Below are 17,322 nucleotides of genomic sequence, written 5' to 3' on the forward strand. Positions count from 1 at the left end.
TCAGGCTCACTTCAGTGTGTGTGAACAGCTGAGTGCTGTGGTAAGATGTTTCTGCATGGTGATAAAGGACACTGAGTTAATCACCAGGTGCAAAAGAGAAAGTTAGAAAGTTAGTGAATTCAAGATCAAGCTTTTGTGGAATTTGAAGTTATGAAGACTTGAAGGAATACAACAGGATTAAAACCAAATGGTCGGAACTGTTTGAGAAAATATCCTTTAACCGTGATTAAATGAGTCACACCAGACTTATTTAACAGGGAATATTCACCCAGAAGTTGCAATTTTGTCAGCATTTACTTTCCTTTGTGTTTATTCATGTTATTATTTTCTTCCATGAAACAAAGAATGAGAGGTTAGACACAATGTTCAAGCTGCTCCTTTTTATACCAAAACAATTTAAACTCCAAAAAGGACAGAGATGCCACATAAAATTAGACCATAAGACTTTGGCTATTCCAAGTTTCCAAGACATACTATACCTTTATGTAAGGGACAATCTGAAATGTGTGTCATTGATAATCATTAGTAGCCACAATCGTTGCTTGATGTATCCCTTTTTTGTGTTTTTTTTGTAGCCCTCATTTTTCTTCTTTCTAGGATTTGTCTCCCTTCCCACCCTCTTATCTCATCTCTCCTCTCACGCTTTTCTCTTTCTCCTGTATTCCCTCCCTTCCATTCCCAGTGGCCTAAATCTGTCTTTAGTACCCTTTACTGTTTAACCGCCTTAAATGGCCCTTTCTCTCTCTCTCATGTTCTCTTTTTCTCTTTTTTTTTTTACTCTTTCTCCCTCTCACTCTTTCTCAAAGGATCAGATTGTCATGTTTTCTGCATGGACTGCCAGTAAACTCAAGAGCAATCAAGTGTGTATATGAGAGAGAGAGAGAGAGAGAGAGCATGCTTAAGGAGCACATGGCCTATGGCAGCAAAGACTCAAACTCGTTCTTTTCCGCTTCCTTTTCCTTGAACACATAAACTGTACATAATATATGCAGGGTAACTAACAGCCTTTGTACATTTTACCAACAGTGGGGTTTGTTGTTAACAAACCCTCTTCTAAAAAACCAGCAGATATGAAAACATGACTGCCGTTGGCCCACAGACTCATAGCTAGAGCAGATAGTGTGACATAAGCTCTGTCACACACACAGCCCACATGCATCTACATGCATTCTTCATGTTATCTCACTCAGAGCTGCGTCTTCAGGCATGCGTTTTCAGTGCAACAAAATGTAAGATAGGAACAATGCATCCCTGTGGAGCTCTTCAACAGATTGTGAAAATTCACCCACCACTGGTGTTTTTGCAGAATTTCTTTTTCCGCTAAGTAAAAGAAAACTCACCTACCAATAAAATAAAAGATTTTGATTTATGTGTCCCGTACTGATATTCGTAAAACATGTCAAGATTTGTGATATTACCGGATATCAAGGGATCATAGAACTATGCTATTAAAAAAGGAACTTTTATTGATCAGTCCGATTTTTCTCCCAATATGGTTAGTTCAGTGTAGGGTTATAACAATAGACAGATAAAGATAACTGAACAAAGATACAAAATAAAATAGCAAATAAATGTTCAGAAATATTTAAAAATAATAATAATAAAGTAGGCTAATATAAAATACAAAAGTTTGGGGTCGATAAGGTTTTTTTAATGCTTTGACAGAAGTATTCTTATGCTCACCAAGGCTGCATTTATTTGATCAAAAACACAGTAAAAACAGCAATATTGTGAAATACTATTACAATTTTAAATAAATGTAATTTATTCCAGTGATGGCAATTTTTAAAAAATTATTCTAATATGCTGATTTGGTGTTCAAGAAACATTTCTTATTATTATCAGTGTTGAAAACAGTTGTGCTGCTTAATATTTTTGTGTAAACCAGGATAAATATACAGCATTTATTTCAAATGAAAGTATTTTTTTACATTAACATTATAAATGTCTTTACTGTCACTTTCTTAAATTTAATACATACTTGCTGAATAATAGAATAAGAATGTATTTATTTCGAGAATTTTTTTTTGATAAAATATGTTTTATACCTATCTGCAGCAGCAGCTACATTGCTACAACACACATTGCTAATATTATTTCTTTTTTTCCATTTTAGTTTTAGACCAGTGAAGTAGCAGTACTCTAGGTCAAGTCAAAAGTATTAGGACAAGTTTGATTGCTCTAGAGTACTAGAGCAATAACTAGTGTCTTCTCCATCAGAGTACAACACAGAGGCTACGTTCACACTGCAGGGCTTAATGCTCAATTCCGATTTTTTGAAAAAATTCGATTTTTTTGCAAGGCCGTTCACATTTCCAATTAAATGCGACCTTTTGTGATCTCCTGTGTGAACGTGAAATGACCCAGAAGTGACTCGCATGCGCAGAAGAGTACTCAACGGTCAACGACGTCACTTTTTGTTTGCGGAAGTAGCTAAACTTTAACTGTGATTCTCTCTCACACACACACACACGCACACACGAGAGCGCGCGCAGCGACCGTTACACAAGAGCCAGACAGCAGCCGCTGACCTATCTAATATCAGATTCAGCACAAATAAGTTAACATAACGTATATAATGGCCGTGGGCTTTTTTTTTTCTTTTTTTTTTATTTAACGGGCTCGTCGAGGTCGACCCGTTCGGCAGATTTACCTCAGCTCGACGAATATGCAGTCCGTTTTCAAACCGACGACTACTTCAACGCAGGATTTATGACGTTTTTCGCGTATCAATGACGTGCGGGTCGGATAAATGCGACCTGGCCGTTCAGACTGAAGTCGCATTTGAAAAGATCGGATATGTATCGGATTTGGGACCACATACCCAAGTGGCCTGGGTCGCATTTGAAAAGATCGGATCTGTGTCGTTCAGACTGTCATGAAAAGATCAGATACAGGTCGCATAGGGGCAAAAAAATCGGAATTGGGTCGTTTCAGCCTGCAGTGTGAACGTAATGACCTCTATCCACACCTCACTTCTCTCAGGCCAACCTGTTAAAATCTCTCTCCATTCACACACTGTTCACAGCACCATGAGTCTGAATTGTGTTAAAAAAACACAGTCCTCCTGTCAGAATGTGTGTGTTTGTGTCAGCGCCGCGGGTGATCCTGTGTGTATGTGGAGATAATATAATTCTGCTTTGTCCTCTCTGCCCTCCTCTAGCACAGCCACCTCTCACATGTCTGAGATTAATGCACGCTGTCATTTACACAGACCCACACACAATGAGAGCGAGCCAAGGGGTCTCTTAATGCCTGCGTGTGTGAGATCTGGCAGGTGCACTGTTTCAAATCTGTAACTACCGATGACAAATTCATTACTTTCAATCAGGATAATAAATGTTCCTTGCCTTACTTGCAATGCCACCGTTCCCTCAGTAATGTGAACCTCAGTACCTCCTCTGACACGAATGATGTCAGCTGTGATTCTTTTTTAATTTAAAGTGGTCATGAAGTCAGTGTTTCTTTTTTCACAGCTCGGTCTTATTGTGCACAATATATCAAGGCACATTGTTTCATAGAAAAAAAATGTGATAGTGTTGCCTTCTAATGTAATTTGTATCCTTTGAAGAGAAAACAATCCCATAATAATGCATTGCAACAAATAAAACAAAAAATCCTAGATGTTGACCGAGCATGAGAAAATGATGTCTATAAATAAACGTATAAGTTGTCTATAAATAAACGTATAATTCATTCACTTCTAAAATATTTCAGTGCAATTAAAAATGTTAAATTAAAATGTAAGTCAAATAAAAATGTAAAAATATTTAATTTCATTTTGCCCAATATTTGTATGTTATGTATCCTTATTAGTGTATTAGTGTATCACAGTCTCCTATGTCATTGTGGTTAATTAAAATGGGGTTTATTAACTTAAATTACCCGGAACAAATTGTCCCAGGAACTTTTTCCCCTTAGACCTTTTGCTGTCTGCGTTTCCATTGCGGTCTTAAGCACCCTGAAGATTAGGAAGATTAGGACTGTGTGTAATTTTACAATTTCGTCTTCTGTATATAGTCTTAATAAAGCCTGAACCTCGTCGTCGGTCCATCGGATGTATTTTAAACTCCATTGTCGATTCGAATTGCAAACAACTGTTAATGCATGCACCGCAACAGAATATAAAAAATGGTGGTTGAAATAAAATGCTGCGTAGACACAACCAATCAAAATGCTGCATGAACTCAACCCATCAGCATGTTCAGTTCCCAAGTCCCACCCCCGAAAGTTCCTGAACTTTGAAAAAATACAACCTTGCGAGCAGGGAATTTTTTCCCCGAACTTAATTTTGACCCTGGTTCCTGTGGTCGAAACACACAGAGTACCACCCCAAATGCCCTTGTTCCTGGGGAAAGTTCCAGCGGTGGAAATACGGCTTTATATTACATCTTGTAAAAAGGGGCATAATAGGTCCCCTTTAATATATAAATAGTCCAAGTTTCTGTTAATAAAATAATTTTGAAAACAAGCTACATTGTCATAATTACAACAATTGCAGAAATACAGAAAATGTCTTACCTTATATGGTGTATGGCCTTTGAATATTATGTTTTAGGTTGAGAACCACTGTCTTATGCTGAGTTCTATTTGTGTGGCATGTGGAGTCGCACCGTTCCAAATGGGTCACTTACGATGCTGCCTTAGAAGGCATTAGGCAGCAAGGTTGGGTTTTGTAATTGAGCTAACGAGGATGACTTCATGGGCAGGTCAAGAAAAGGATAAAAGCTTGTTCTGTTCATCCTGCTTATGTTGTTTCTCTGTCTTACCTCATTCTCTCTATCTGTTTTCCCTCAACAGTGCGTCTCCATGACAGTATCTCAGAAGAAGGCTTTCATTACCTGGTCTTTGACCTGTAAGTATCTGAGTCAGACACTCTGATCTTCCCTCTTACTTCTGCTGTTAAACAAGATTGATCCTAGATGAGGCCTGTATACTCGCACTTTCCACTTCCTTCCCGCCCTGTTTGGCTGTAATTAACTAATTACAGGAAAATGTAATTGATGTATAACTATTAAACTCTTTTCTCCAGCCAGTAGGGCCATTTCTCTTTACCATATAACATGCATACATGTTGTGCATCCCTAGCATATAGTCTAAAATACTTAGGTTTATTTCTGAACTCCTTTGCTTGAGTTATGTTGACATCATGTTGAACGATTATCAAGTCTGAAGTGTTGTTGAGATATAGAGTCCTCTGTGGAACTGCATTGTGTGAGAGCGAGACATACGTGTGTGCAGATTGTAACTGTATGGTCCTCTCTCAGGGCTCTTGTGTCATTAAGACTCTGATAGAGCTCACCCAACACTTAAGTGCCGAACCACGGTGATAAAACTTCCCTCCATTAGCCACACACTCCTCTACAGGCCTCATGCTCTTTATAGTTTATAGTTTTGAGTTCTCCTCCCTTGAGCTGTTTATAAAGCCTGTATTTCTTCCTGTAGTGTGACTGGTGGAGAACTGTTTGAAGACATTGTCGCAAGAGAATATTACAGTGAAGCAGATGCAAGGTATGTAAAAAAAATTCAGCTAAAACCATATCAGTGTTTAGTTGTAATATTTTATATGTATGTGTAAATATATTTCTGTATATATACAATACTGTTCAAAGGTTTAGGGTCTGTTAAAGTTTTTTGAAAGAAGTGCTCACCATGGCTACATTTATTAAAATTATTTAAAAATACATTATTTCAGTTTAAAATTAAGTAACTGATTTCTATTTTAATATATTTTAAAATGTAATTTTTCCATGTGATGGCAAATTTTTTTATTAACTGCTTAATATTTTTGTGGAGAAAGTGATTTTTTCAGGGCAAGAAAAGGAAGTTTATAAGAGCACAATTTATTTAAAATAGAAATCTTTTACAACATTATAAATGGTTTTTACAGACATTTTTTTATCAATTTAATGTTTTCTTGTTGAATAAATGTATTTATATATATATATATATATATATATATATAAATATATAAATAAATATATTAGAGTCACTATACTATATAACTATATAACTGCAATAGTACAAACACACACACAACCATGTGTGGAAACAGTAAGATTTTTTTTTAAATCGTACTGTTTCCACACACGGTTTTGTGTGTGTTTGTACTATAGCAGTTATATAGTGATGTACGCAATACGCATAGTACCATGGTATTACTGTCTGCAGCCATCACTGCACCATGGCACCACCGCAGTACTTTACTGTAAGGCCTCAGTGAAGATATTCTGACTCTAATGCTGCCCTTTGGTCTCAGACAGTGAGACAATCATTAAATGCCAGGGCTACGCAACTGATTATTAAACATGATATTTTTATTTCAAATAATGTCAAGCTATGTAAATACTCTGTGCTTTAACAGAGATGGAAGCTGGCCTGAAATGTGATTGTTATTTTTAAACTGCTGCCTGAATAGGCATCCCCTTAAATTTAAGCTGACTGTCTGCACTTCAGTCCATATCCACTTCATATTCAGCACTAAGCCGGAACAGCAAAATTAGTGTCACTTTCCAATTACTTTTGGAAGGCACTCTCAAGACTTACAGTGTGAAGACTGCTTCTGAGAGTTTGCATCAAGGGAGAACAGAGAGAGTTTTTGCTGGAAAGTGCCTCCGTAATGGGATGGAATGGAATGCAGTCCACAGATTTTGCCAAATTTGGACACAAGAAATGCCTTCCTCGCCATCCTTCCTCAAGAGAGCTTTAGGGAATATCTAATGGGGCTCTTTCTTTCCGCAACTGCCATTGCTTTTCTTTCTGCAAGCTCTCTCTTTTTTGCTCTCTCTTTACATGAAAAAATACATTTCTGAATGATTTGGTTTAAGTATGTTTCCAAACAAACAAACAAACATTCCCTCAGAGCTGTCATCTCCTCCCAACCCTTCGTCTGTCCTCGGGTCATGACCTTTTGAACAGGTTTAAGAGCTCCGTAAACACTCTCTGCATTTATAAACATTCTTTCCAGCTCCACCGGTGCTTATTTATGTCGCCTCACTTTCTTGAAATGTCTCTCTGCAGTGCAAGTCTGCCGGAGCAACAAATGCCCAAAAGTGTGAGAGAGAAATATTGATATAGATCAATTTAATCAATTTACAATTTAAAGTAACTTGGTTCATAAGTAACCAATTTCTATTTCAATATATTTTAAAATGAAATTATTTCTGTGATGGCAAAGCTTTTAATATTTTTGGAGGAACTGTGGTAAAAAAAAATTTTTTTTGCTGAATAGAGACATTGACTATAGAAATATTTTGTAACATAAATGTATCTACTGTCAGTTTTGATCACTTTAATGTATCCTGAATTAAAAGTGTTGATTTCTGTATATAACTAAAAAATCTTATTGACCTCAAACCTTTGAATGGATGTGTATAATGTTACAAATGCCTTCTGTTTCAGATAAATGCTGTTCTTTTGAACTTTTTGAAATCCTGAAAGAAATTCGGACAACTGTTTTCAACCATGATAATAATAATAAATGTTTCTTAAGCATATTTTAATGATTTCTGAAGGATCATGTGACACTGAAGACTGGAGTCAAATAGAAACAGTTATTTTAAATTGTATTCAGCTTCAGGAAAACTGTTTTGGCATTTGGATGACATGGTAAATGTATCTTCATTCCCATTCTGGAGAGCTACTCTGGCAGCTTTGACAACCATAAAACAAATCTGTTCTGTTGAGAATCTGTTGAGTATTTAGCTGTTCATACAAAGCTCAGTCTCTCCGCATAGGCCAGATTCTTCAGCTAGATTTCTTGTGCCTGATCTTCTATCTGGAGTTAGATCCTTGTACTAATGCCTGGGTTTCTTTTCCTAATCTGTCCCTCTTTTCCTTCTCCCTGCTCTCTCTCTCTCTCTCTCTCTCTCTCTCTCTCTCTCTCTCTCTCTCTCTCTCTCAGTCATTGCATCAATCAGATCCTGGAAAGCGTCAGCCACATCCACCAGCATGACATTGTGCACAGGGACCTCAAGGTGAGTCATGCCGTCAGTGTGGAAATGTGCCAATCCTGGAGCTTGCGTCATCCAAACCCTCCTCCTCCTCTTGGCAACACTGTGGCGTCATCAGCACACACTCAAACATGTGCTTGTGACATTAAACACTGTGTGGCTGCCAACTTGTCACTGGAGAACATGGATGGCCGTTTTCTTGCCTGTTTGATTGTTATTTGTGTTTCTTGACGTCAGAGAGTGGCCAGTTGGCTGTGGCGAATCCAGAGGGGCGATTTGATGACAAGCACAATGCAGAAAGCAATCAAAGGGATGTTTAATAGAGGATGGAGAGATTTGTTGCTTAAATGCCATCATTCAGTCTGAACTTCATATTGGATTGATATTAAACAGTGCTTCCTTGTTGCTTGTCAGAGGTTACAGCGATTTTTCTTTTGTATCTTCTCATCTTCCTACGAGTACATGTAGTAGAGTCTGTGTAAGAGGTCAAATCGTGTGTTTGCATGAAAGTGGGGTTTTTTCTACAGTAATGACTGATGAAACACAGATCAGCGGCATGTGGTGGACAAAAATGTGTCTAACCCCACCCCTCCAGAACCTCCAACTGAACCGGCCCTTTCCATATTAGTTCACCTCTAAAAGTAAAGGCAGACAGAGGAGTGCTGAAGGCAGGCCGGTTGCTATGGAAACTCGTGTGATGTCACAGAGGCTGCAGAACCGTGGCATGGTGGTGAGCGTGTGCGTTAGGGACTCATTTTGCCTCCTCTAATTCATCAGAGCGAAAGAGAAGGTTGAACACAGACAGACAAGGGAATCTTACGACAGGGACGCAAGAACCAAACAGGGACAGTCGAGTAGGAGCTAGCGCACAGATCCAACAGACCATTCGCTTTAGTGTTTATCCTTCTACCTGCCATAAGGTTTCCAACTGCTGATATGGTATATTAATAATACTAAAATAATAGCAGTCACATTTTTGTGCCCTTGAATTAAGTGAAAAGAACAGTTGTTCCAACAAATGTAAGGTTGACCTTCTATTTATCTAGAAAAGTAGCAATTTATTTATCTTATTTATTTGTTGACTAATTTATCTATTATCTGCAATTCTGTGTTGATTGTTTGCTGTTTTTTATGTTGATACCATTTTCAAGTGCTAAAAACTGATTAAAAAAATCTTTGAGCTCTTAAAAAAAGATGAGGAGGAGGATGTGATGCCTAGCATTTAAAACTTTTGACCTTTAGACATTTTTTTTGGGCTTGGCTTATGAATATTCCTTAATTTACATCATTGGGCATTCTAGGAAAGTAATCTTCTGTCAGTATGATTTAAAGGGATAGTTCACCCAAAAAATATTTTATCACTTACTCATCATTAAGTTGTTCCAACCCTGTATGAGTTTCTTCTGTTGAACGCAAAAGAAGATATTTTAAAGAATGTTGGTAATCAAACAGTTGACGCCGGTAGCAACTGACTTCCATATAATACTAAAAATACTATGGAAGTCAATGGCTATCGTCAACTGTCTGGTTACCAACATTCTTTAAAATATCTTCTTTTACATTCAACAGAAGAAACTCATACAGGTTTGGAACAACTTAAAGGTGAGTAAATGATTTTTGGGTGAACTATCCCTTTAATTAATATTTATTATAACAAGCCATCACCATGTCATGACGTCACAGAAAGTGTGTTGTGTGCAGCTCACTATAAAACTTGTTCCGGCAGTTGTTGTAGGGTGGCTGCACTGTGTCCAGGTCAGGCCTGTGTCTGCAGCATACAGAGGCAGCGGGGGGGGTGGGACAGCGGGGCGAGAGAGCAGCTCACCCCTGCTCTCGTAGCATGAGACTACAAGCCCTCTCTGTCTTTTCATGAATTATGCAGCTCAGAGCAATGGGTGTGCTGTCATAAGTATCGGTCTGCTTTACACACAGACACCAGTAAGATAAAGACACCACATGCAATCTCTCCCTTCTTTTCGCACACATATACAAGCATGCACACTATTTCTGTCTCTGACTTGATTCCCTCTGTAGTTCGAGACCGGATCTCAGTATTCCTACAGTGTGGGGATGAAAGACTGTCCTCATAGAACATGTTGGATACGTTTATGTCCTTTAATGCAGATCACAGTTGATTAAACTCAGCCTCGTTATGTTTGATCATCACCTTTAGCATTATCATGCACAGAATAAGTGAGCAGCCGTATGGTAGGGAATGCCTGTCGACTGCACTTTAGAATTCTTTTGGCTCACATTTAGTTTTTTCATACTGTACTCTATTATGTTGTTTTAGTGTTTTATTTTTAAGTTATTTAGATTAAATTGTGTAGAATAGTAAAGGTGCAGTCGCATTTACTGTTGTTCAGAGAATGTTTGCGAGCCAAAAACAGTAATATCAACAGGAATCCACCCGGTTGGGAATTTCTTGGGAGATTTCACCTCAGATTTTGGACCAGGTTCAAGTTGGTCATGCTGATGTTGGTCAAGTTGGTCGCCACAATGTCCAACAGAAAGTAGCTTTGTTTTAAAAAAAAGTGACTTCTGTTTGCTGTGCTTCATACATTGACGGTGGACCTTTTTTGAGCGTGAATTTTTGCTACTGTGGCCTCAACTTAACTCAAGTTAACTTTTGACCTCAAAAATGGCACACTGCACCTTTATGTTTTATGGTAAAAATCACAGCATTTAGAGATTTCGGTTCGGATATACCCATTTTATGTTCTCCTTTGTGCTTTCACACTCTCTTATCTATGTCTTCTTTCTCACTATTCCTCCTTCCTTTCTTGTCTCCTACCCTTTTTTCTTTCATGTGTCCTCTTATAGCCAGAGAACCTGCTATTGGCCAGTAAGATGAAGGGGGCGGCTGTGAAGCTGGCTGATTTTGGCCTCGCCATCGAGGTGCAGGGAGATCAGCAGGCCTGGTTCGGTAAGACTCATTTGCTTTTCCTTCAACTCGTTGGTAGCCTGATCTCTTAAAGGGATTTGGCTTGAAGCCATTGTAGATCGTCTTGGTGCAAGATTGAATTAAATTCAAGAGACCAAATTAATATCACTGGTTTCTCATACATTGAAACATTCGCTGATTTTCAAGCAGCGTTAGCTTTCCCTTATTGCTGTGTTTGCTCTCTATGGCATATTTGGCTCTTGTGGGACTGGAGAACTCTGGAGAGTAGCCAGCTTGTGTTTTTACACTGTGCTCATGGGAAATATGGAGTTTAATGTTCTATTTGAGTCAAGACTACTCACTTGAACCAAGTCAGAGGTCACAGACGACAAAGCAAGTGAACAAATTAAAAATAAGCTTTTCCAACATTGTGGGAATTTCTTATATGCTTTTTCACATTATACAGCCTTATAAGAAATAAACACATCTGCACATCTTTTTTTTCACTAACTATTTTGTGTTTTTATACAAACTGAAATGTTGTTGCCTGTTGAAGATTTTGAGTGAAATCTGTTCATTTTAGATACTAAATGTATGTAAATCACAATATGGCCTTGCAGGTTTTGCAGGCACCCCTGGATACCTCTCGCCTGAAGTCCTGAGAAAGGATCCCTATGGCAAGCCAGTAGATATCTGGGCATGTGGTAAGATTTTCACCTGTTTTATTTATTTAAAGTGTAATTTTAAAAAGTACTTTGTTTTTTTTTGTAGTGTCATGTATTTGTCCACTTTTATGAATAATCGGTGTACTAAATATATGATTCAGTCTCTTTACTTTGGACGAAGAGTGGATTAGTATTTGAATAGTTCAATTTATGTGTCCTGGGCAGGTGTGATCTTGTATATCCTGCTGGTGGGTTACCCTCCTTTCTGGGATGAGGATCAGCACAAACTGTATCAACAGATCAAGGCTGGAGCCTATGACGTGAGTGATCACACACACTGTTTCCCTTAATGAGTTCTCACTGCTTCATAATGTAATGACACCGTTTTAGATCTGAATCAGGCCTGTTCCATTGAAGGAAACACATCCACCCAAATATTCAGATCAGTGGTTGACCAATATGAGATTTTCAATGTTTGATTCTCATTACTTTTTGTCCAGTAGACCTATAGATCCATACCCAGTAGATCCAAATCAAAAGTTTGGAAGTCAGTAGTATATTTTTAGTGTTTTTGAAAGACCTCTCTTTTGCTCATGAAGGCTGCATTTATTTGATCAAAATACCGTAATATCTGTTTTCTATTTTAATATATACTTCAAAATGTATATGTCTATAAAAGTACATCTTTATACTTATTTATTCCTGTGATGGCAAAGCTGAATTTTCAGCAGTCATTACTCCAGTTACATGATCCTTCAGAAATCACTCTAATATGCTGATTTGATGCTCAAGAAACATTTATTATTTTATAAATGTAATGTCTTAATAATGTTAAAAACAGTTATGCTGCTTAATATTTTTGTGGAAATTGTGATATTTTTCAGTATTTGTTAAATAAAAAGTCAAAAGAGCAGCATTTGTTTAAAATAGAAATATTGTGTTATAATGTAAAGGTCTTTACTGTCACTTTAGGTCAATTTAATACATCCTTGCTAAATAAAAGTATTAATTTCTCTGTAAAAACTTTTTAACGGTAGTGTACACGTGTGAAAGGAAAACTTCTTGTTTTCACATCACAAGTCTTTTTAAATTCCAAAACAAACCTATAGTTCCCCGGTTGTGTTTCTCCATCATTCTCCAGCTTGGTGATGGAGCAGTGCCGGAAGAAATTAAACTTTCAAAACGCCTACTTTTCACTCCAGGCAAAATCGCTCCGCACTGCACCCATATCTGATCTAATTAAAGCAGACATTTAGTAAACAGTCGAACAGTAAAAGCATGTCAAACAAAAGGCCTATTTATTTAAAAAAGTGACTGTAACCCAGTTTAAGCGGCATTTGGCTCAATCAGTAACAGAAAGTGAAAGGCCTTTCATTAGTCTTTTATTGTCCATCAACTTGTTGACAGAGAAGCTCTCATGGCCGTCCTCATACAGAGATTTCAGTGCCACCTCATCGACCCAAGAGTGACGAGCCCAGATTGAAGCCTTTGTTAATATTTAATTGGTTGGGATAGAGAGCCAAGTTACTCAATAATAAATTATGGCAGCCCCCTCCTCTAGAGCTCAGCAGTGGAACATACAACCGAGGAGTCTTCTTCATTATCATCAGCATTATCATCTCCTCAAACCCCAAAGGAAAACAGTTTACAGTGGGATCTTTCCCATTAACACTATTCTATATAGCTTATATGAGGTTACAACAGTCTTGGAGATGGCATCGTGTGATCAGCTGTAGTTTGTCAGTCCAGCATGATCATAGTATGGATTCATACTAATTTGATTTAATTTGTGCTTTCAAAATCCCTCTTAACTAGCCTCACTAAGTGCATGGGAGTATAGCATGCTTGTTGTGTTTGTTGCATAGTGGTGTTGTCCATTTGATGCGGCTCTGTGTGGGAGAGATGTGATTATGAAGGTCAGTTTTGGTTTCAGCATTTTCAGCCATCCAGGTGGAAAACAACTCTTCCAGTCATCACTTTAGCTACTCTGCTCTAATCATATTAAAATCCATTACAGGCCATGGAAGCCATTGATCTGTGTGTTTGTCCATGTCAGTATACATTTGAGCTCTCAGTTTCATACAAAAGTCTGAGATAGTGAAAATGCTTCTATTTTTCATTATTTTCTTATGTAGTACAAATTTTCATTACTGTTTATATTATCAGTATTAGCAAAACTATTTGGGTGCAAAGTTGAATTAACATTGTTGAATTCAGAATTAGTACTTGTTTTGTCTTCTTTTTGCATTGATGTCCGCAGTGCTTAAGCTTCATGAACTCAAGTTTGTGTAAAACCTGATGATCGTGTTCTCCAGTATGATTTAAGATGATATAAAGAGCATCTTGAGCTTCAATGGAAGAACATCTTACCATCTGTACAAAATCACATGATCAATGTCACAAATTTACTTATGATTAGTGATCTTGAAATATTGACTTCACATTTATTTTTGTAGAGCTTTTCACAATGCATTTCCTTATAAAGCAGCTATACAGAAAATGCATTTTTAAATGTAAAAATGTCATTGGGCCTTAATGAACCAGGAATCTACCATTATAAATAAATAAATAAAAATATATAAATAAACTATACCAGTGGTTCTCAGCTGATTTGGTCATGGGACCCACATTTTACCATTGTCATTACGCTGCGACCCAAATATTTATGAATTTGAACCAAGCAAATTTATTTCTCAAAAATGGTTAGCGCACCATGCCCACATTACTTAACATACACCTAAGTTGCAAGAATATCACTTACACTTATGAATAAACAGGATAAGGAAAGGCTATTAAAAAACTGCACTGAACAAAATTATAAACACAACACTTTTGTTTTTGCCCCCATTTTTCATGAACTAAACTCAAAGATCTAAGACTTTTTCTATGTACACAAAAGGCCTATTTCTCTCAAACATTGTTCACAAATCTGTCTAAATCTGTCTTAGTGAGCACTTCTCCTTTGCCGAGATTATCCACCCACCTCACAGGTGTGGCATATCAAGATGCTGATTAGACAGCATGATTATTTCACAGGTATGCCTAAGGCTGGCCACAATAAAAGGCCACTCTAAAATGTGCAGTTTTATCACACAGCACAAAGCCACAGATCTCGCAAGTTTTGAGGGAGCGTACAATTGGCATGCTGACTGCAGGAATGTCCACCAGAGCTGTTGCCTGTGAATTTAATTGAATTTCTCTTCCATAAGCCGTCTCCAAAGGCGTTTCAGAGAATTTGGCAGTACATCCAACCGGCCTCACAACCGCAGACCACGTGTAACCACACCAGCCAAGGACCTCCAAGACCCGGACAGCTGCTGCAACAATCGGTTTGCATAACCAAAGATATTCTGCACAAACTGTCAGAAACCGCCTCAGGGAAGCTCATCTGTATGCTCGTCGTCCTCATCGGGGTCTTGACCTGACTGCAGTTCGTCGTCGTAACCGACTTGAGTGGGCAAATGCTCACATTCGATGGCGTCTGGCACTTTGGAGAGATGTTCTCTTCACGGATGAATCCCGGTTTTCACTGTACAGGGCAGATGGCAGACAGCGTGTATGGCGTCGTGTGGGTGAGCGGTTTGCTGATGTCAACGTTGTGGATCGAGTGGCCCATGGTGGCGGTGGGGTTATGGTATGGGCAGGCGTATGTTATAGATGGCGAACACAGGTGCATTTTATTGATGGCATATTGAATGCACAGAGATACCGTGACGAGATCCTGAGGCCCATTGTTGTGCCATTCATCCACGACCATCACCTCATGTTGCAGCATGATAATGCACGGCCCCATGTTGCAAGGATCTGTACACAATTCCTGGAAGCTGAAAACATCCCAGTTCTTGCATGGGCAGCATACTCACCGGACATGTCACCCATTGAGCATGTTTGGGATGCACTGGATCGGCGTATACGACAGCGTGTTCCAGGTCCTACCAATATCCAGCAACTTCTCACAGCCATTGAGGAGGAGTGGACCAACATTCCACAGGCCACAGTCAACAACCTGATCAACTCTATGCGAAGGAGATGTGTTGCACTGCGTGAGGCAAATGGTGGTCACAGCAGATTCTGACTGGTTTTCTGACTAAGGTTTCAAGGTTATGGAAACTATAGTTACCATGGTAAATACACAATATAAGACATCCCACCCTGCAAAAACTAATTTCCGGGAGGTAGCACGCCCTCATTTTCAGGTTTAAATGAAACAAACCTCAGGTTTTCAGTGTAGACCTCACTGTATCTCGCCAAGAAAACTCAATCATCTTTCCTCTCTTGTTTTTTCATGTCTTAGTTTCCCTCTCCAGAGTGGGACACTGTTACCCCAGAGGCCAAAAACCTTATCAACCAGATGCTGACCATCAACCCAGCGAAGAGGATCACGGCTGACCAAGCAATCAAGCATCCATGGATCTGCGTAAGTATCCTGGACTTAAACCCCAAGCACTTTGATATATCTTTCAGGGCTGGTTTATATTACGTCACCCAGCCTATCACGATTACATGCACCAACTGGCATAATGTCAAAAAGCTTACAGTTCCAGTCTGCAATGAAATAAACATTTGCTAGCCTATTTGGTTAATAAAAAACTTTAAATGAGACTTAATATCCAATTTGTATTATATCCAATCTGTCATAACATACTGTATCTGAATAAAGATTTGTCCTGAGGACTGTGACATCTTTCTCTCACACTTAGCAACGCTCCACTGTCGCCTCCATGATGCATCGCCAAGAAACCGTTGAGTGTCTGCGCAAGTTCAACGCCCGTAGAAAACTCAAGGTCTGAATCATTCATTGCTAACACAATAAGGTTCTATTTTGTTAACATTAGTTAATGCACTGGCTAACTTGAACAAGTGTATTAATCTGGGTTACTTTCCATAGCCACCATTAATGCTCTATCCAAATCTATGATTGTTTGAAGACCTTGTCCTTTTCTAGATAAGATACTAAAGATACTTATGTCTCCTGCAGGGGGCCATTTTGACCACCATGCTGGTGTCCAGGAACTTCTCAGGTGAATGCCTTATTAGCTTCTGAATTATGAATAAGACTTGTGATCATACATTGAGATTAGTATGTTATGTTTATGTAGTTTCTTTCAAAACTTTGATTTTATAATCTGGCCTCACTTTCCTGACTGCATAGAGGCATTTGGGCTTTGCTTTTGGTTGCTTTGTTATTAAACAAATTGGGTAAGTTTTTCTGTGATCCCGGAGAGGCTGAGCTTCTGCCTTGAGTAAGCCTCTCCAAAACGACATGCTCTTTTGTCCAATAGTGGGTCGGCAGCACACCAGCCCCGCCACCCCCACCACCAGCACAGCTGCACTGGCACAGGAAGGTATGTGAGATGGGCACTAGGGGGCCGTTGCCCACTTTCAGCCTCAGCATGTGACCAAGGGGAGCCTGCTATATCCCTGCCAACGCACGGGCACTGAAACTCTTCTGAGAGGCCATTCGCTATGCAGAGAATACTTAACACGCGCTCCAGGGTTTGGGTTCGTTGACTGAATTTAGAATATTAAAAAATTCTAATTTGATTCAATAGAAATCTTGCGTGACTGCATATCTTGACAGTAATACAATTTAAGTAAATTGATGTGTATAAAACATTCAGTCACTCCCAACCCTGAGATGCATTCGTAACCCTTTGTGCTTCGTGGCTTTTGACCAAAGTCTAGGATGAAGGTGCCCTTTCCTGTCAGAGGTGACCTTTGCCTTTAGTCTGCACTGAACATCTTTACACAAGTGCTGTGAACTTGTCAGAAGATGTTTTGTGTCATTTTCAGCGGGTTGGGATGGTAAGAAGAGTAACAC

At 38.7% G+C, this 17,322-nt stretch overlaps 1 protein-coding gene across 8 annotated transcripts in view; it reads left to right on the forward strand.

Moving 5' to 3' along the window:
- Nucleotides 1–17,322, forward strand: part of camk2g2 (calcium/calmodulin-dependent protein kinase (CaM kinase) II gamma 2) — a 61,525-nt gene that overhangs the window by 23,929 nt on the left and 20,274 nt on the right. For 5 of the 8 annotated variants that reach the window (XM_082154125.1, XM_082154126.1, XM_082154128.1 and 2 more), the window contains exons 4-12: nt 4,801–4,855; nt 5,446–5,511; nt 7,904–7,976; nt 10,776–10,878; nt 11,457–11,540; nt 11,727–11,821; nt 15,796–15,918; nt 16,202–16,285; nt 16,480–16,522. In XM_082154125.1, coding sequence (XP_082010251.1) covers nt 4,801–4,855; nt 5,446–5,511; nt 7,904–7,976; nt 10,776–10,878; nt 11,457–11,540; nt 11,727–11,821; nt 15,796–15,918; nt 16,202–16,285; nt 16,480–16,522 — 726 coding nt within the window. Of the gene's footprint in view, nt 1–4,800; nt 4,856–5,445; nt 5,512–7,903; nt 7,977–10,775; nt 10,879–11,456; nt 11,541–11,726; nt 11,822–15,795; nt 15,919–16,201; nt 16,286–16,479; nt 16,523–16,783; nt 16,847–17,322 lie in introns of all 8 variants that reach the window. The other 3 variants (XM_082154124.1, XM_082154127.1, XM_082154129.1) reach the window with 1 other exon arrangement.

Source organism: Leuciscus leuciscus, assembly GCF_965113295.1.
Source record: "Leuciscus leuciscus genome assembly, chromosome: 22".
In the NCBI taxonomy this organism is placed as follows: domain Eukaryota; kingdom Metazoa; phylum Chordata; class Actinopteri; order Cypriniformes; family Leuciscidae; genus Leuciscus; species Leuciscus leuciscus.